At 41.3% G+C, this 21727-nt stretch overlaps 1 protein-coding gene across 3 annotated transcripts in view; it reads left to right on the forward strand.

Annotated features, from left to right (window-relative positions):
- Positions 1-20460, forward strand: part of ttk (ttk protein kinase) — a 69807-nt gene extending 49347 nt beyond the window's left edge. For all 3 annotated transcript variants that reach the window (XM_041187149.1, XM_041187150.1, XM_041187148.1), the window contains exons 18-22: positions 1061-1138; positions 4837-5013; positions 8512-8602; positions 10740-10834; positions 18822-20460. In XM_041187149.1, the coding sequence (XP_041043083.1) occupies positions 1061-1138; positions 4837-5013; positions 8512-8602; positions 10740-10834; positions 18822-18899 (519 nt within the window). In that variant the 3' untranslated portion in view covers positions 18900-20460. The remainder of the gene's footprint in view (positions 1-1060; positions 1139-4836; positions 5014-8511; positions 8603-10739; positions 10835-18821) is intronic.
- Positions 20461-21727: the final 1267 nt, after the last annotated feature.

Below are 21727 nucleotides of genomic sequence, written 5' to 3' on the forward strand. Positions count from 1 at the left end.
TTGATACTACTCTCTGATATATCCTCCTTATCAGTTAATACTTCTCTACTTCCCACTGCTAGTTTTTCTCCTCTCCATTCTGAATTTCCCTTCAGGTTCCCATCCCCCTGCCAATCTGGTTTAAGACTTCCCCACGAGGGCACTAGTCCCAGTCCTGTTGAGGTGTAAGCCATTCTCCTTGTACAGGCCCCAGCTGCCGCAGGACCAGTCCCAATGCCTCAGAAATCTAAAACCCTCCATCCTACTCGACTTCTCCAGCCACGTGTTGAACTGCTTAATCTTCCTATTCTTATGCTCACTAGCATGTGACACTGGGAATAATCCTGAGGTTACTGCTCCTGAGGTCCCATTTTTTAATTCCTTTCCTAACTCCCTAAAATCTTCTTTCAGGACTTCATCCCTTTTTCTACCTATGTCATTGGACCACAACCTCCGGCTAATAACCCTCCCCCAAAAGAATGTCCTGCAGCTTCTCTGTGACATCCTTGATTCGCGCTGGCACCAGGGAGGCAACATACCATCTTGGAGTCACATCTGTGGCTGCCGAAATGCTTGTCTGCTCCCCCAACTTTGGAATCCCCTACCACTATAGCTCTTCCTCCTCCCCTCCTGTGCAGCTGAGCCACATGTGGTGCCACGAGCTTGGCGCTTGCTACAGTCCTCTGAGGAACCATCTTACTCACCAGTATCCAAAATCAAGATAACCTCGGGATTCCTGCACTACCTGCTTGTTTCTCTTGGATACTCTGGTGGCCACCCATTCCCTCACTGTCTGTGTACCTCTTAGCTGCAGTGTATGAATCTCTCTAATCATACTATCCACATAATTCTCAGCCTGATCTGTTTATTGGATGTTTTAGCCAAAAACAAAAATTCCACCTCAGAACAAGGCAAGTCTGAATTAAGGAAGGTTAGCAGCTGTTCGTGATATAGTTCTCTTTTAAAACCATAGTGCCCTATAAGGAATTCCTAAGCCAAAAAATTAACCTTTAGATTTTCATAGAAATATACGGATAATAATTTAACCAATCTCTGAATACTAACGTTATTTGCCTCTCAGGTTGGCACATTAAATTTCATGGCACCCGAGACTATTAAAGATACATTTTCCAATGGTGAAAACAGATCAAAGTCCAAGGTAAGAACTGTTTCCAGTATGGTATTTATTAAAATAGATTGTGTGTATATATTAAATTTTGCTGTATTGCTTGAGTCACAACTTCAACCACTACAAGAATCAGATATCCTCCAAATGCTTTGTGAATTAAACTGCTGGTTTACCAGGGGAAGAAAAAAACTAACGAGGCTTGTGAAATAAGGATGCACCAGGAAAAGGCCAGGCTGGCAGAGAGCACTTTCCAATCTGTCACATGGGGTAGGGAGAAATGCAAAGAAAGCAATGAGGATTGGAACTTCTGTAGCTGCATGTTTAAGCACAAAACAAAAATAACATTTTAGTTTGATGGGAATATTTGTGGGTATGTGAAGTGGAAGGGGGTTTGGCAGGACAAGTATGGTGTGAACATGCAGGGCAGGTAGTGGTGTGAAGGGGGGGGAATAAAAAGGGTAGGGCCATGGAAGAAATGGGGCAAGGAAGATGAACTTGGTGGTTGGTAACAGTGGATGGGTTACAAAGAAAGGCATCTAGTTCCATGTGAAGTGGAGGGAGCAGATGGAGAGCATCAGAGTGCATGTGCATCGGCTAGTCCCACTAAGCAGAAGTGAGAAATGGGTGTCTCGATCAAATGTGTTATGGGAAGATGGGAGAGGCCTCAAGCTGGTCAGGAACTTGCTTTCGCTCAAAACCTTGCTACAGCTCCAGTTGGATTCCTCCACCAGCAATCATGCTTAACTCTCCCCCCACCCATTTCCACTCTGCCCATCGAGAAGAGAGGGATAGAAAGCAAAATAGCAATAGGAGAAAAATGTGATATAAACACCTTTAAAGATAAAAAAGCAAACTGAAAGAGCAAACACATGTAGGCAACAGAGGGTAAACAATGACCAGCAGCACAATATCAGAGATCCACAGTCATATTCTGTGACTTTCTGTGAACAATGCTACATAAAACAATCATGAAAAAACCTATTTCAATCTGTTTGGAAAACATGTCCAATTGTAATTTCAAATCATTTTTTCACTCCAGTTAAAACTCAGGGCAGAATTTTGCTCTTGGATGGCGTAGGGCCTTGGTGGCGGGCGGGCAGCCGACTCCTGCCACTGAAATGGGGCCCGTTGCTATTTTAAGTGGGCGGGCCAATTAAGGCCCGCCCAGCGGCACCCCCGATGGGAAGCACTATGCGTTTACTGTGCGGGGGGTGGGGAGATTCCCCAACTGTCAAAGTGCGTTCTTTCGCGCATACGCACGACAGAGCGACTTCTCCCTGAGGCAAAATCCTGTCCCAGCGAGATTAGTGACAGTGGGGAAAAAAACTTTAAAAATAGAAACACGAAATGGAACATGTTAATAAAGAACACCAAAACTTTATTATTTTTGTACAAAACGGACATGAAATTTCATCCCGCCAGTGGATGAAGTTTCATGAATAATCAGAAGCCTGCTGGGGCTCCTGGCCTGCCCGCCAGCCTTAAGGTTGACCAGGCAGGCCTTAAAGTACTTTAACTAGCCTGTCAATGGCCTCAATTGGCCATTGGCAGGTCAGCGGGCAGACAGCTGATTTCGCTGTCCGCCTGCCTTCCTAAAAATTTAAATGGCCCAGGATAACGTCAGGGATTCCTCCCGCGTCATTTTCCTCTCGGCGACCGAGCCCCGCCCCCAAATCACCGAGGGGAAAATCCTGGCCCCTGTCTCTTGGTGATGCAACCCAACTTCATTTACTCACCAACCATTTTCCAGTTTAATCTTCCAACTCACCATAAGTAGTACAATGGCAGTTAGTATATTAAAACTATTTTGTATGGTTTTCAGTTCTTATGGAACGTGTCATTTTTGCGTCAGCCTTTATAATGGAAACTTGTTAAATAAGCATTTATAAGGAAAAATCCTATATAAATCTTTTACTCTCTCTTTTTGAACAAATCAAATGGCTCGAATGCTTTTCTGAAAAATGTCTACCCTATTTCCTTGACTTAATTTCCAAAATTCAAAACGGTGTTAAAGAAAAAAAATTGCTCACAACAATAACATTTTTCAATTGCATTGTTATTTTATGTCTTTTGGTATCTTGCAAATGTTTAGTTGAGGGCTTCAGCCTCTCCCAAAAGCCTGAGGTTGGATCTTTTGCACCTATCATTCTGACTGTTGGATGAAGGGTGGTCCTGCTGTAGGAGTGTGCAATGTAATTTTCCCAGGAAGTATCTTTAGCATTTAGCTACATTAACTAACAAAATTTGTACTGATCACCCCTTTTGCAGCTTATGCACCTTCAGATTTCAAAAACTTCTAGGCTGAGAGGCATTTTGTCTTGTTTTCTCCTAATTTGAGAATTAATAAAGCCTCTAATCATTACAATTATCACCTGTGTTTTGCTGATGCTGTTTACAATGCTTGCGTTTCCCTGATATATGACAACGATAGATAACGAATGACTTATAGATGAACAAAAGTGTACCTCCAGGAACCAACTGCAAAACATTGAGGTAGATTTTTATCTTTACTGACAAAGCAGTATTCTGGTGAGTGGATCCCCTGTCCTTGGGAAAACAAACTAACAGTTGTGATGACTAATGTGCACCCCTCCCCTGTTTATTCCTGGATATTATAAAGGTGATCTGTCTGCCAGATCACTGCTCAGGCAGTGAAGATGAAATTTCAGGTTCACAGAGACCTCTTGCAAAGTTACAAACTGGTCCCGCCTGTCTCACAATGCTCCTAACCCATGTTGTGTAACTAGGCCAATGCCGTGCCATACCCCTCCCCTCAGTATTGACAGAAGATAAAAAAAATCCACTAATGAGCCGCACCTTATATTCTATGTCCCATTCATCCAGTTCTGCTAAACCCTAGGTTTTCCTTCCATAATGATGTGAAACTGAAGAAATTGTCCCCTTCACCATGCTGCTAAATCCCAGCAGCCCCCACTACATTGATGTCAATGTCCAAGGCTGTTCCCATTGCTCCTAAAACAGAGGAAAACCCTCTGTAGCTAAAGCCTATCAATTCAATTGAGTATTAAGTGTCAGCATCGGGTATTATGGGGCTTCCTGCTCTGTCAGAATTACTGCCTCAGATTGGGAGAAGCACTGAGGAAATTCTCAGCCGGTATCTAACTCCAACTGATGCAATTCATTACCATCTTCCTACATATTCTCAACTCTAAAACTAGTAAAGATAAAAATTTGAAAAGAAAGTGGCTGCCAGCATTTCATACCTGGACAAGGTATGAATGGAGGCTTAAAGCCATGCAGCATAGCATCTTTTCTGAAGGGCACAGGTAATTAAGATTGAAAACAGAAAATGTTGGAAATAGTCAACCATCTATGGAGGGAGAAACAAAATTAACGTTTCAGATTGATCTTTCATCAGAAGGTAGTATGGAAATATCTGTTGGGTTATTTTCTAGATAGATAGCTCATAGCATACACTATTCTGGCCATGTCAATGCCATTCTCTGAATTGCAAATCTATGATTCAGGTTAGCAGATCTAGAGTGCACAGATAAACAATTGTTGCCATCATGTGCTTTTGCTACATATATCATCCTTGGCTATTCCTTGGAAGTAAAAAAAAATGTTGATTTTTGAAAAAGTACTGAACATTTTAGCTCAACACTTTTTTTTCACAAACTTTAACAGAAAACTTAATGGCTTATATCACCTAGACCTATTCCACCATGGTTGGTGCCATTCAAATTTCACTGTGTACTTCTTTACAGATAAGTCCAAAGAGTGATGTGTGGTCCCTTGGCTGTATCTTGTACTATATGACTTATGGGAAGACTCCGTTTCAGCACCTTACAAATCATATCAGCAAACTACAGGCTATTACAGATCTAAACTATGAAATACAATTCCCTGCTATTCCAGAAAAAGATCTTCTTGATGTACTAAAGGTATGCAATGTTCTGTCAAGCAAGTTGTTTAAAACAGCATTTGATCTTAAATTTTCATCTTGAAATCCTCTTCCTTTAGGTACCATGGATTTCCATTAGATTGATCCGTGATTATGCTTAGCAATGTACTGCAGTGATTTGCCATTGCCTTCTGCAGTTCAGCTGACCAGGAAACTCTCCTGCTTTGCTGCCTGCCATCAAACATATTGGAAGGATTTACAGGTTGATAATCAACCTTTTTGGCCACATTATGAATGAACCTTCCATGGTCACCAAACCCTGAAAAGGCACTTGAATCCAGAGCTTCTGGTCCATAGGTAGGGACATTACCACTGCACCACAAGACCCCCTCCATCTTGAATGTCAACTCACGTAATGGAGAAAACATTGGGAATCCAGGAACACGTGTTTGTGTGTGTGTCCGACCAGCACCCCCTCCCTGTCCCATTCCCCCAAGTTGCAAAGAGAGAAAAATTAAATTTGTCACAGCTGCAGATTCTGGGAAGGCTGTTATTTTAATATAAAAGCGAAATACCACGGATCCTGGAAATCTGAAATAAAAACAGAAAATTCTGGAAAAACTCAGCAATTAACGTTTCGAATCCGTATGACTCTTGAGAGCTAAAGAGAAATAGAAATATCATGGATTTTATACTGTTTAAGAGCAGGTGGAGCAAGGTAGAAGGTCAGGGATAGGTGACAACTAAGGAGAGATTGACAAAGGTGTCATGGACACAAGACGAAGGGAGTGTTCATGGCAGTGTTAAAGACTAAAGAAGGTGCTGAGAGTGGCATAAAGGTAAGGTACCAGAATGTATTAATAGCACAATGGTCAGCACTCTGTGAATGTACAACATCGAAGCCAAGTGGTTATGGTACTGGGTTTGTAACCCCAAGATCAAGAGTTCAAATCTCACAATGGCAAACTATGAAACAATGTAACTTCATCTGAATAGGAACAGATTGAAACGTGTTTGTACTCGAAAGAGTTACAACATCGAAACAAGTGACAGATGGCCCTGTGGTGGGGAGAGGGGATAGATTTGGGGAATAAGGATTAAAGAAATGAGAAAAAATGTATTTAAAAAATAAATAAATAAAAATGAATGAAAATAAGGATTTAAAAATTGGATTATAAAAGGGGTCATGATAGAAGAAAGAGTTCATGGTCTGAAGTTGTTGAACTCAATGTTAAGTCCGGAAGGCTGTAAAGTGCTGTTATTTTAAGCCACTTTTTATTCATAACTTCTCTAGTGCATGAGACCTGAAGGAAAGGCTGCCCACTGCCTCCCTCCCCCCCTCTCAATCTAAGTCAAATTTCAAGTTTGATTTTCACTGAGAACTGCCTTTTTGAAACGCACTGTGGGGTTGGGTTTCCTAAAGAGTTTCCACAGCTCCATAGGTTTGTAGGATAACCACTGGAGTGTGCAAAATCTGGTTCCCATTGAAGATCTGGAAATGTTTTTTCTCAGGTGGAGTTTAAAAAAATTGGATTATGTCCATAGAGCGACCATGGGATTATTGATGTCCAACAGGCTGCTTTGGAGTCTACTGAGTCAGAGGCCATGAAGTTAAGCCACTAGTTCTAAGAATTTGATGTGAGGGGTATTGGGAAAGATACTGGGTCAGGTGGAATGGGAGAGGATCTCTGATCTGGAGGCTAGTGGAGTGAAGGCACAGGCTGCTGGTGCTGAAAACAAACAGGACAGCAGCAAAGTGGGGTGCAATTGGGCTGCTCAATGCGAAGCTAGAGGACACTAATTTGTGGCTTTGGAAGGGGCAGCTGATGGCTGTAAAAAAGAAATATAAAAATTCACTGAACTATAAATTTTAATTTTAGAAATAAAATCAAGCTTGCCTTCCCATCAAATGAAAAGCACCATGGCTACCAGAGTTTGAGTTGGGGGAGAATTTTCCCCTTGACAGTTCGGCGGGCATACAACCAACTTGGCTGTGCGTGCGCTGAACTGAAAACCTAAATGATGCATGGCGACATCAGGATGTACACCCAACGTCGCCCTGCGTCATTTTACACCTCGGCGGGTGGGGCCTGTGTGCTGAGCTGAAAATTCTGGCCTTGGAGTTTGAGGGGAAAAGAGATTTGAGGCTGCTTCACACCACTGCCAGGTAGTGGAAAGTTACAATTATTTTGTGACCAGCTACTGAAGTGGCTGTCTGAGTGCTCCTGTTGTAAATGTTTGTGTTCCATTTTTCGATGAATTACTTAGAAAATACAAGGTGGAAATAGGCCATTCAAACCATGTTAATTAATTATTTTTTATTCATTCTTGGGATGTGGGCTTTACTGGCTGGGCCAGCGTTTATTGCCTATCCTTAATTGCCCTTGAGAAGCTGGAGTTGAGCTGCTTCCTTGAACCGCTGCAGTCCATGTGGTGTAGGTACACTCAGTGTTGTTAGGCAGGGAGTTCCAGGATTTTGACCCAGCAACAGTGAAGGAACGGTGATATATTTACAAGTCAGGATGGTGAGTGACTTGGAAGGGAACTTCCAGATGGTGGTGTTCCCATCTACCTGCTGCCCTTGTCCTTCTAGGTGGTAGTGGTTGTGGGTTTGGAAGTTGCTGTCTAAGGGGCCTTGGTGGATTATCCTCCACAAGAGCATTAGTTCTAATCCAATGAGTCTACTCTGTTCTCTTATTCCCTATTTCCTAACAAGGCAATTGAGTGTTTTTAGTTATTCCTTCCTTTTTATTGGAAGGACTTTCATAGTAATGGAGAGCTTACTGCATAGATTTCCCATGAATCTATGGGATTCAGAGATGAATAGCTGATAGTTACGAGGAGATTTTTAAGATAGTGGGACTTTCCACTGAGGTAGAAGAGACTGAAGAAATGTAAGAGGCTTTTAAAATTGAAGTATTTACTTGGTGAATAGGGAAAGACTATTTTCACAGAATGGAGAGTCCTCCATTTTAAATTGTTACTGACTGTGTGGAGGGAGGTTAGGAAGCAGATCTTCATGCAATGTGTTTTTGAAGTATAGAAAGATTTGCCACGGAGTAGTTAAAGCAGAGGTAATTGCATCCTTTAAGGGAAAAGTAGATAAATATTTGAAGCAGGGAAAGGCACACAAATAGAAATTCCATTAGGCAATGGGTCAAAGAGCCAACACCAAAGCAATGGATCAAATAGCTGCCTCCTCTCCTACAAAGGTCCATGGTTCTAAGATGCAATTACCTGGGTTTGAGTCTTATATCTGTTTATTGGAGAGAAAATAAGTAAATGTGACTCCATACTTAATACATGTGTTCTAAATGGTGCAGTAAAAGTCCATGTTTAAACAGTCCGATTTAATTGAGAAACTTAAAAATAATGAAGTGATTCTTTAATTCACCATATAAGATTTGAAACAGCAACAAGTTTGAGAGACTGACATTTGATATCATTTTTAATCTGAAAGGTGAAGGATTAATGACTTAATAGAACAAGGGACCACACTACAGAATATTTAGAGTTAAAATTTGTTGTATATCAATAGAAATGCTTGATAAGGAATCCTAAGGAAAGGATATCTATTGCTGCTCTGCTTGATCATCCCTACGTACATCTCCAAGTTCAGCAAGAGTCAGGTAAGTCGTTTAACCTTGCATTGGCTGTTTCTGATGAATTGAACTTTTAACTCTGTAATCAGAAGACACATATTTAAGATAATTGACAAAGAAACCAAAAGAAAGATTTTATTTTTTACACAGTATATATTATGGTTTGAGATGCACTGCCTAAAAAGGAGGAAGCCGATTCAGTAGTAACTTTCAAAAGAAAATTAGATGTATTCTTGAAAAGGAATAAATTTGAAGGGCTGTAGGAAAAATTAGGGATGTAAAATAGGCATAATAGGCCAAAATGACCTCCATTTAGAATCGCAGAATTTTACAGTCCAAGATTTTCCAGCTTGCTGAAAGTTTCTGTACGTCTATGTCTCCAAGAGGAATCCAGGCACTCTCAGAATCGATCTAGTCTTTAAAAGAAGCCTCAGTTGGTAGTAGGCTCCCTGTGGGAGAACACCTGGGTAATTGTGACCACATTATAAGTTTTCAATTGGCTGGTGGAGCTAAAATTGCTGAAAATCTACAGGAGGAAAGATTAGACAGGCTGGGCCTGTATCTGTTGGAGTTTAGAAGAATGAGAGGTGATCTTATTGAAACATCGAAAACCCTGAGGGGACTTGACAGAGTGGATGCTGAAAGGATATTTCTCTTTGTGAGGGAGACCAGTACTAGGGGACACAGTTTAAAAATAAGGGGTCTCCCATTTAAGATGTAGAAAAGAAGACATTTTTTCTGAGTTGTGAGACTTTGGAACATTCTTCCCTGGAGACCAGTGGAGACAGAGCCATTGAATATCTTTAAGATAGATAGATTCTTGACTAACAAGGGAGTCTAGGTTATCATGGGTAGGCGGAATATGGGGTTGAGGCCACAATCAAATCAGCAATGATCTTATTGAAAGATGGAGCAGGCTTGAGGGGCTGGATGTCTACTCCTGCTTCTAATTCGTATGTAGTACTGAGGGAGTTGGCGAATACCGTCTTTCAGATGAAACATTAAACCAAGGCTCTATCTGCCTTTTCATGGATGTAAAAGATACCATGGCACTATTTTGTAGAAGAGCACTGACATTGTCACACGGAATAGCAGAATGGTTACAGCATAGAGGGAGGCCATTCAACTTGTCATGTCTGAGCTGACTTTCCAAAGGAGCAATTTACCTAGTGCCATTCACAATTCCTGGCCGCCTTCCTTTAGCCCTGCACCACCTTCCTTGTCAGATCATAATCCAATTCCCTCTCCCACATTTCAACTGAACCTGCCTCCACCACACTCAGGCAGTGCACTCCAGATCCCAACCACTCGCTGCTTGAAAACATTTTTCCTCAAGTCTCCATTGCTTCACTGGCCAATTACCTTAAATCTGTGCCCTCTTGTTCTTATTCCTTCCGCCAATGGGAGCAGTTTTTCCATATCTACTCTGATCAGACCCCTTAATTTTGTAAATCTCTATCAAGCCACCTCTCCCAGTCAATATTTATCTCAATCAGTATCAAAAATATATTTTCTGCCTTTCCTAGGAGATTTCCTATATGACTCTGGGCGGGTGGTGAATGTATGTCTGAACAAAACCAAAAGTTGCTGGAAAAACTCAGGTCTGACAACATCTGTGGAGAGAAAGACAGTTAACGTTTCGAGTCCATATGACTCTTCTTCAGAACTCTGCTGTGTGTAAAGCATCACCGCCATAGAGGAGAGGTTTTTCCTATGTACTCTTGATCCTTTGTTCTTAATAGGCTGTCTAGGTTGGAAACTTCAAAAGTCACTAACATCATTCTTACAAAAAAGGTGAAATATATCTGCATGGGGAAAAAAGGGAAGTTGAGCCTTGCACAGTAACAAGGAATTTAATGATCTTTCTGAAAATTCGTAGAAAAAGTGATTAAAACATTAGTTGGTCTTTGAGTGCAAAACAAAATGAGAATCACTATCCCTGTGTCAAAATTAAGTGTGTGTGAAATGATAAAAAGATTGTTTTTAAAATGTGCACTTGCAATTTGCATAATGACTGGGAAGAAAATATGGGACAGGGTTGCTGACTTGGGATCAAATTTTAAATAAAAGTGCCACTCTTTGAAGACTATGTTCCTGAAACTGGCTGAATTGTTTGCGAGTTTGTGTCAGACATAACAATGGAATGCTTTATTTTGTGTAATAGTGGAACCCAGCAAGACATCCAGAAAGGAAATGCAGCACATCTTGAGCCAGTTGGTAGCTTTGAATTCCCCAAACAGCATCACAAGGGCAGCCAGAGTAAGTCGTATCTTGACTTCTAGTTCATATTTTGGAATTGTAGATAATTGTTTTGTAGTTAACTATCCACTTTTTAAAATTAGGAACTGCTGCAGAACTTCTACCATATTGTTTTTCTGTAAATTGTAGTTTGCTTTATTTATATACAGGTAGAATAATCAAAATCCATCTGCCCAAAACCGGAATTGTCCAAAATTAGGTCAGTTTTATAATAGAGAACTTCACTATTTAGTCACTTCTTGCTGGCTTTTATCTGCTTGAAAAATGGTTTTCCAGACTTGAACAGGAGCAGCCTTGCTAAAAGGCTGGTAATTGATACACTGTCTTACTTTTTTTTAATTCTTTCATGGGGTGTGGGTGTTGCTGGCTAGGTCAGTATTTATTGCCCATCCCCAATTGCCCTTGAGAAGGTGGTGGTGAGCTGCCTTCTTGAACTACTGCAGTCCATGTAGGTACACCCACAGTGCTGTTAGGGAGGGAGTTCCAGGATTTTGACCTAGTGACAGTGAAAGAATGGTGATATTTTTCCACGTCGTGATAATATGTGGCTTGGGGGGGATCTTGGAGGCAATGGTGCTCATGCACCTGCTGCAATTGTCCTTCCAGATGATAGAGGTCGCCGGTGAGGTTATTTTTAAGGGTGTCTTCAAACATGACTATCCACATAAAGCAATTTGAGTAACTGGCCATTTTTGAAATGGCGTGCTGGTCAAGCACTTTACGGATTGGACGCCCGAAATCCAGTACTGTCTTGCTCTTGAGGGTGTCAGATTTTGGACATCATACCTATAATACTTTATTGTGTCTCAAAGTGTTATGAATTACTTAGAAATGCAGCAGATGTTTTACAGAAACATCAGTTCAGCCTGGATTTTTTTTTCTCCTCAAGTTGCCCTGTTTGCAGTGCAATATTCAGTGGGATATCTCAAGTAGGAGTTGCCTCCTTGTGCTGGTGATGTCTATAAAACATTGTCTCCCAGGGTCATGCATTGACCTGGCTGTGTGGTGTGCTTTCAGGGTTGTTATGGTGGTACTTGGCTATTCTTGTGCTTCTTAATGGTTAGCTCAAAGATGTATTTTATCATTAAAGCAAAATATTGCGGATGCTGGAAATCTGAAACAAAAACAAGAATAGCTGGAAAAACTCAGCAGGTCTGACAGCATCTGCAGAGGAATACAGTTAACGTTTCGAGTCCTTACAACTCTTCATCAGAACTGAGGAAATATAGAAATGAGGTGAAATATAAGCTGGTTGAGGGGGGTGGGACAGGTAGAGCTGGATAGAGGGCTAGTGATAGGTGGAAGCAAAGAAGAGATTGCCAAAGATGTCATAGATAAAAGGACAAAGGGGTTTTGAAAGAGGTGATATTAGTATTTTATCATCCCTTATTCCCGATCCTTCTCTTTTTGCCCCCAACCCCCTCCCTCCCTGACCCAACTAACTGTCACTGGATTTCGGATTCCTGCCTCTGCTCGGTAACAAACTCAGATTTGAAATTCAGCAGTGCTGTTTCTAATCTAGGATTTTACAGATTGCATTCAATATGTGAAAATGTGAGTGCAAGTGCCAGAATTATATTTCATCAATGATATGACTTTTCTATGGGCCCCAAAAACCTCCTGGCTGCAGTGTTGAAGACATGTGCCCACAACCAGCCACGCCTCCAGCCAAGCAGGTCCAATACAGCTGCAGCTTGGTATCTGCCTCACAAAGTGGAAGATTTGTTAGTTATGTCTTATCCACGAAAAGCAGCACAAATCCAATCCAGCCAATTACCAACCCATCAGTCTATTCTCAGTCATGATGGAAGGTGCCATCAAGCAATAATTAAAAATAAAGCCTGCTCACTGATGCTCAGTTTGCATTCTGCCAGAACAAGCTCCAGACCTCCTCACAGCCTTGATCCAAACATGGGCAAAAGAGCTGAATTCCAGAGATGGGGCAGAAAATTACGCTTGGTGTGTGGGCATGCACCCGACACGTTGGCCGAGCGTGCTAATGTCAACACGCACTTGCAATAGCTAGGTTGGCAGGTGCACGCTGGAGCCGGAAGCGCGCCCGCCAACAATTAAAAGGCCTATCAAGGCCATTAAGTAAACAATTGTCCTGAATTTTTCACTGCCCATTCAATCTAATGGCTGAAGGGCAGGTGAAAAAGCCAAGCGGCCTTTGCATTTTTTAGGCATCTTCATTCTCGGATGGGATGAGGTTTCCTAAAGCAAATAAATATAAGACAATTTAACACTTGAATTTAAAACATGTCCCTGCTCACGTGACAGAACCACATGAGGGGCATGTTTTATGATATTTCTATTTTTTTTTTTTAAACAGCGCTTCATCCCCCTGAGGCAGCTCCATGCATACACGAAGTTCGTACTGGGCCCACTCGCCCTACTCCCCACCCCACCCCTCCACCCCGCACAGGCAGCTCTGAGCGCTGCTGTTCACGTTCCACGCTGGGCAGGCCTTAATTGGCCCGCCCACATAAAATCCCGGCATAGTGCCGATCACAGGTGGCGGTCAGCTTCCCGCCGAGCACCCTTGCCAAGGGCAAAATTCTGCCCTTGAGACATCAAGGCAGCGTTTATGGCTGTGTAGCATTTAAGCAACCCTAGCAAACTTGAAGACAATGGAAAGTGGGAGAGAAAGTGTCGGGGAGGATGGTGCAGGGGGAGAATCTGTACTAGCTGGAGCTGGACCAAAGGAAAATGGTTGTGGCTATTGGAAGACAAATATCTCAGCTCCATGACATCGCTGCAGCATTTCCTCAGAGCAGCATTCTAAGCTCAACCATCTTCAGCTGCTCCATCAAAAATCTTCCCTCTGTCAGAAGTGGGGATGTTCACTAATGATTACTGTTTGCAACCATTTGCAACCTCTTGTACGCCATAGTCTAAGCCCACGTGCAGCAATACCTGGACAACATTCTAGCTTTGACTGAAAGGTGTTACATTTGCACCACAGACATGCTAGACGTAGATCATCTTCAGCAAGAGAAAATCTAAGTCTTCTCTGGGCATTCATTAGGATGGTATTACCATCATTGGATCTCCTAACATCAATATACTGTGGGTCACCATTGGCTAGAAAGTTAACTGGACCAGTTACATAATTACTATGGCTACCACAGGTCAAAGGCTGGGAATTCTGTAGCCAATAATTTGCCTCGACTCCAACAAGACTGTCCACCATCTACAAGATACATGTCAGGAGTGTGATGGAATGCTTTTCACTTGCCTGGATGAGCGCAGCTCCAACAACATTTAAGGTGCTCAATACCATTTGGGACATGGCAGCTGCTTGATCACCCCCCACCATCACCAATATACCACCTTAAGGGTTCACTCCCTCCACTGTTGGTGCTCCATGGTTGCAGTGTGCATTGCAGCAACTCACCAAGACTTCTTCAATACAACCTTCTAAACCCATGACCCCTACCACCTAGAAGAACAAGGGCAGCAGACACATGGGACCACCGCCAACGGATTTCCCTCAAGATTACAAACCATCCTGACTTTGCTGGGTGAAAATCTTGCAACTGCCTCCCTAACAGCAGTGTAGGCATACCTATACCACAGGGACTCCAGGAGTTCCAGTAGGTGGTTCACCATCACCTTTATGAAGGGCAATTAGGGATGGGCAACAAATGCTGGCCTTGCCAGCAATGCACACATTCTGTGAATAAAAAAATTAAACAGTCAAAATTTTAAAAAGCTTGTTCTTATTACATGACCATCTTTCAGTAGTCATACTTGTGCGGCAAACTAATGAAAAATACCAAAGCTGCAATGTTTTTGCAAGTTTTCAATGTTACATTCAGCATCAGTAATGTCTTGACTTCAGGGTCAGTGACCCAGCTATCAAAAAGAAAAAGATTGGGTGGAATTTAACAGCTCTGTTGTGGCGGGGGCAGGACTGTAAAATGCAGTGAGCCGTTCAAAAGTCCATTGACTTCAGTAGGACCATAAAATCCTACCGACAAAATTTCACCCATTGTGTGGCTGTCTAAATAGTTAACCTATTTGCTATCACTTCTGTTTCTTTAAGTTTATTCCATTTTTAAACTGCCTATTCCACATTCATTTTTTTCAATGTCCTGATTTATACTGCAGTTTGAGATCCAGAACTATTCTCAAATCCAGTAAGAAGTGCAAGAACTAGGGTTTTGCCACAATTTTCCTGATGCATGACACATTTTTGATTAGGTAGCACTGCAGTTCCTCTTGTAGATAAACATAGTAACTATTTGAGAGATGCAGAAACTGTTTTGTTCACAGAACATGCAAGTGACCAGTTAATCCATTTGTGGTGGTGGATGAGGAAAGATTGTTGGCCAGACAAATTCCCTGCACTGCAAACAGTACCATGGGATCTTTGCCAGTTGTGATTCATCAGCTGGATATAGGATTGGGACTCCATCTCACCCCTCATCTGAAGGATTGTACCTCCAACATTGCGGCAGTCCCTTGGCACTGCATTACAATGTCTGCAGATTATATGCTTAAACTCTGGGAGGGGTCTTAACTCATAACCACCTCACTCTGAGGCTATCAACTGAGCTAAGGAAATCTATGAATGTATCTCTGTCTATAAAGATATTTTATGTTGTAATGTAGCTCAAAATTATATGGTTTTTGCTTTTTCCCTAAAAAAAAAACATTGTTACAATATAGTATTACCTAGAGTATTTTGGAATAGTATGTTTGATTGAAAATTTTTACAGGCTACATTTGGTCTAATTGATACATATTTCTGATACCGAATTGGAATCTTTCCAAATTATGTTCCATAAGTCAGTACACAAATCAGTGTATTTGATTACTCGTTGTTTCCTACATTTCTCTGTATCCTACCAATGGCAAGAATTTGGCTTTACAGTGTACTTCACAAAATAACACGGTGCTCAATTGTTACCAAACTAAAAACTCTGCATTGGGGTTGCCTTCTGGAATGATATATACATATCCTCAGTGGAAACAGTTGATTACATACAGAGCATATTTGTGGTGTCCAGGATAATGTTTTTTTAAATTAAAAAAATTAAATGGGTGGAGGCACTTTAACATTATCACAGAATTGTTACAGTGCAGAATGAGACCATTTGGCCCATTATGTTTGTACCGGTTCTCCAAATGAGCATTTCACCTAGTGGCCATTCTCCTGCCTTCTCCCTGTAATCCTGCAGATTGTTTCTTTTCAAATAATGATCTAATTCCCTCTTGAATGCCTCGATTGAACCTGCCTGCACCACATTTTCAGGCACTGCATTCCTGACCCTAACTACTTGCTGTGTGAAAAACCTTTTCTCTCCTATCACTTTTGCTGCTTTTAGCAATTTCTATAAATCTGTGCCTTCTTGTTCTCGATCCTTTCAAGAGTGAGAGCGGTTTCTCCCTATCTACTCTGTCCAGACACCCAATGATTTTGAATACCTTTATCAAGCCTTCTATTGGCCCTTTCTCTAAGGAAAACAATCCTAACTTTTCCAATCTTAATTCATGACTGAAGCTCCTCATTCCTGGAACCATCCTCTCTTATCCCTTCACGTGCCTCCACATCCTTCCCAAAATGTGGCATCAAGAACTGCACGCAATACTCCAGCTAAGGTGTAACTAGTGTGTTATGCAAGTTCAACATAACCTCCTTGTTCTTGTACACTATACCCCTGAAGCCTAGAATACTGTATGCTTTATTAACTGCTCTCTCAACCTGTCATGCCACCTTTAACGACTTATGCACATATACACTCAGGTCCCTCTGCTCCTGCACCCTCTTTGGAGTAGTACCCTTTTATTTTATACTGTCTTTTCATGTTCTTCCAACCAAAATGTATCCCCTCACATTTCTCCGCATTGTACTTCATCTGCTACCTATCCACACATTCCACTAACTTGTCTAAGTCCTGCACTGTCATCCTCACAGTTTACAATGCTTCCAAGTTTTGTAACATCTGCAAATTTTGAAATGGTTCCATGTATACGAAGGCAAGGAACCCAAGACCAATCCCTGGGGAGCTCCACTACAAGCCTTCCTCCAGTCTGAAAAACGTCCATTAACTGTTACTCTGTTTCCTGTCATTCAGCCAATTTTGTATCAATGTTGCCACTGTCCCTTTTATTTCATGAGCTATAACATTTCTCACAAGTCTGTTGTGTGGCATTGTATCAAATGCCTTTTAAAAGTCAATGTACACCACATCAACAGCATTACCCACATCAACCATCTGTTACCTTTTCGAAAAACTCTAGAAATTTAGTTAAACACAATTTTCCTTTAAGAAATTTTCCTTAATTAATCTGTATCTGTGCATATGATTAATTCTGTCCTGAATTATAGTTTATAGAAGTTTCTCCACCACTGAAGTTAAACTGACTGGTATGTAATTGCTGGGCTTATTCTTACATGCTTTTTTGAATGAGGGCGTAAGGTGTGCAATTCTCTAGTTCTCTGGCACCACCCCTGAGTCTAAGGAAGACTGAAAAATTATGGCTAGTGCCTCTACAATTTCCATAGTCATCGTAAACCTTATGATACAATGATCACTGTCCTCTAACTAACACTTTATCTACTTGGCCCACCTCATTCCCAAGAACCAGGTCTAGCAGAGTCTCCTTCCTCATTGGTCTAGACACACAATGTTTCCTGAACACACTCTATGAACTCTTGCCCCTCTCTGCCCTTTACACTACCACTATCCCGACCTATATTCATATAATTAAAGTCTTCCAGCACGGAAATGCTCTCCTTAATCAATACCACCACCCGTACCCCTTTTCCTACTTTCCTATCTTTCCTAAACATCTTTATATCCAGGAATATTTAACACCTGGTCCTGCCCTCCTTTGAGCCAGGTCTCCTTTATAGCCATAACATCGTAATTCCACATGGCAATCTGTGCCTGTAACTCATCAATCTTATTTACCACACTCCGTGCATTCACATGCATGCACAGTAACCCTGATTTAGATTCTATTACCATCTCTTTTATTCTGAACCCACCTATTAACTTGCTATTCTCTATTTTAGTGCTATCTGTCTCTCCCAGTATTTTGTGCACCTTGGTATTCCTTTCTGATATTTTCTCCTTGTTTGCACGTGCCTGCCAAGTTAGTTTAAACCCTCCCCAACAGCACCAGCAAACTCTCTGCAAGGAACTCAGTCCTGGCTCTGTTCAGGTGCAACATGTCGAGCTTGTCCAGGTCCCTTTTCCAGAGCCAGTCCCAATTTCCTAAGAATCTTAATCCCTCCCTCCTGCACTAGCCACACATTCATCTGTTTTATCCTTCTATTTCTGTACTCACTTGCATGTGGCACCAGGAGTAATTTGGAGGTTACTACTTTTGAGGTCTTGTTAATTTTCTACCTAGCTCCCTAAATTCGGAATGCAAGATCACATCCCTCTTTCTACCTCCTGTTGTTTTTAACCAATGTGGACCATGACTGCTGGTTGTTCACCCACCCACCCCAAGTCAGTCAGGGTGCTCTGTGACATCCATGTACTTGGTTCTGGCTGCGCTCCCCAGATGGACCGTCGCTTTCAGCAGTATTCAGAACTGAATACTAGTTGGGGATTGGGATGCACTCGGGGTCTCCCGGATTTTTCTGCCTTTTACTTTTTGACTGCCTGGTGGTCACCCATTCGCTCTCTCCCTGTGTACTCTTAAGCTGTGGGCTCACCACATCTATAAACGTGCTATCACATTTGAATTGTGAATACTTCTGCGCAGGGTATTTTATCCTGAAACACTATCCGGTATTTTGTTTAAAGTTAATACCCTGGTTTATTGAAGTAGAGCAAGCAATTTGGGCTACAAATAGTAACCTGTCTGTGCACTCAAACTACATTCCATTTTCTGAAAAGTAAGGTCTGCATCATGGAATTCACATTCAATGCTGTATCATTACAACTAAGATTTTAACAGTTTTAAATGTTGAAACAGCAAAACTACATCAATCTAACTTTTTTTTCCCCCAATTTTTTTGTAGACTTTATGGGAACAGTGCAACAATGGCCATGATCTTGATGTGTCTGCTTTTATGAAGCCATCCCGTCACAATTTGTAGCAAATATGATGATGCATTCCTCTGAAAAATGTGGATCAAGCCAGAGAATAGCAGATCCAAAGACTGGGAGTTTGGACAATGTTTCTTGGGACTTGTAGAGTGATGGAAAATTGATTCAATCCTTTGAAAACTGTCTTGTGGCTGTCACTGATCTTATATGTGTTTATAATATACAGTTTGTTGTGTTATCATGGTGTCTTACCATCCAACTGTAATAGCTGTAGCACACAAGACTGCTGAGTTGAGGAGAAGGACTGTGGTTTACCCTAAGTACTTAGCACTGTTTTTAAAAATAGGAGAATCAAGCTTTTCTCAAATGAGATAACTAATGTTTTTTTCTTTTCATCAGCACTCCCATGTCAGATTTAGAAGTTGGAGGCAAAGTATAGCTCCGTCTATGCTTCACTAACCTTGGAAGACCAGTCGCCACTGTTTCGTCTGATCTTTCTGCACGATTTCTTAATGATCTCTGGGTCTCTGAGATTGTCAAATTAAGTTTTGTGCCGTGTTCCCGTACATTATCTAGGTCCAGGAACTTAATGCAGACTATCCAAACCTCATTTATATTCAGCTACCAGGGATTTTACACCCATCCTCTCAGGTTAAAATTCAACCTGGGTATCTAAGGTGAAAAGGTAGAGTTTAACCCACTTTGTCGCTCTTGCATTTCAGGCTTTAAAACCTTGAATTTGTATTTAATTCATCAATCAATTAGAATTTGAGATGAGTAAGAGACAGGGGTTTCCCTGCCTCTACAGTGAATTTTTTATTTGCGACCTGATTAATAAGTCAGTGGGCCGCATTACCCAGCTACCTGCATACATTATGATAACCTGTAAATATTTTGAACTGAAGAAGTGTCCAAAAAACTGGTCTTGGCTAAACACGCAAAAACACCTGTATTTTAAAAAAGGCAGATTTTGATGCTAACTATAAGTATAATCATCTGACTGCAATTGTTACTAATATGCTAGACCTAATTGATTTGTAAATGCAAATAAAACGAACCTGTAAGAAAGTACATTATACTCAAGTAGTTGCCTGAGGTTAATTCACCATGAATGCTCCGTATAGTGATGTTTGTCCTCTAATAGGTATATCATAATTTCTCCCCCTACAAATCTCATGAGATTTGGAAATACTTGTGCAAGAACTGTGAAAATACATAATTTAGATATTGGAGAATTTGAGTTTGGTGGATAATTAGTGTTTAAATTGATGCCTTAGGGACAGGAAAAAAAGAGCATTAAATTGTAGATCTAGCCAACTTTAACTGAAGGAAAGTTGAAGCTAACTGGCAATTCAAGTGAAATTTTGAGACGTTAGTTATTACAATGTTATAATGTGAAATGTGACATTAGTAAAGGTATAACCATTTGTGGTTAAGCTCATGCATTCTAAACGTAATACAAATTTGCTTCAGAAAGTATGAGATAATAGTTACTATTGAGAGAATCTCTGCAGTTTCATGTACCATTTGTTGCTCACTTGAAAAATGTTGTTTATGTAGTGAATAAAAATTGGTTTGGTGTTCCTATTCCAATTCAATATTTGTACCAAATCAGCTATTATCTTTTTTCTTAGACCTTGATATAATGGTCACAGTACCTACAAGTATATTATTAGCCCATTGTCCAGATAGGCCTGTTTGTGTACACAGTTTTCAATATTTTATTTATAAGAAGATTCATTGATTCCAGCAAAGATTTGGAATGTTTAAATCTGATATCAGCAGCTGTTTTCTGGTCCCTGAATCTTTATGCAACCTCTATGACTAGATATTTCTTTGTTGAATTCCTGGGATGCAAGTGTTGCTGACAGGGCCAGCATTTGTTGCCCAAACCTAAATGTGCTTGAGAAGCTAGTGATGAACTGTCTTCTTGAACCACTACGGTCCATCTCTTGTAGGTACACCTACAGTGTTCCAGGTTTTTCACCAAATTATAGTGAAGGAATGGGGAGACAGTTCTAAATCCGGATGGTGTGTTTCTTGAAGGGGAACTTGCAGTTGGTGGTGTTCCCATGCATCTGCTGCCCTTGTCCTTTGAGGTGGTAGAGGGCTGCGGAGGTTTGGAAGGTGCTGTCGACAGAGCCTTGGTGGGTTGCTGCAGTATGTCTCGTAGATGGTACACACTGCCTCTGGTGGTGGATGCAGTGAATGTTTAAAGTAGTGAATGGGTTGCCAACCAAGTGGGTTGTTTTGTCCTAGATGGTGCCCAAGCTGCTTGAATGTTGCTGGAGCTGCACTCATCTGGACAAGTGGAGAGTATTCCGTCACACTCTTGATTTGTGCATTGTAGATGGTAGACAGATTTTGGAAAATCAGGAGGTGAGTAACTCACTGCAGAAATCTCAGCTTCTAACTTGCTCTTGTAGCCACAGTATTTACATGGTCCAGTTCAGTTTCTGGTCAATGGTAACCTCTAGGATGTTGATGGTGGGGGATTCGGCAATGGGTAATACTGTACAACTTCAACAGGAGATAGTTATGTTCTCTTATTTGAGAAGATCAATGTCTAGCATTTGCGTGGCACAAAGGTATCATCCCAAGCCTGAATGTTATCCAGGTCTTGCTGCTTCATCATCTTGAGGGGCAATGAATAGTATTGAACACTATGTAATCATCAGCGAACTTCTTACTTCTGGCCTTAAGATGGAGGGATGGTAATTTAATGAAAACTGAAGGTGATTGGGCCTGGGACACTGCCCTGAGGAACTCCTACAGTTATGTCCTGGGTATGAGATGATTGGCTTCCAACAACAACAATCACCTTCCTTTGTACGAGGTATGACTCCAAATAATGGAGAGTTTTCCCCTGATTACCATT

Source organism: Carcharodon carcharias, chromosome 5 (genome assembly GCF_017639515.1).
Source record: "Carcharodon carcharias isolate sCarCar2 chromosome 5, sCarCar2.pri, whole genome shotgun sequence".
NCBI classification, from domain to species: domain Eukaryota; kingdom Metazoa; phylum Chordata; class Chondrichthyes; order Lamniformes; family Lamnidae; genus Carcharodon; species Carcharodon carcharias.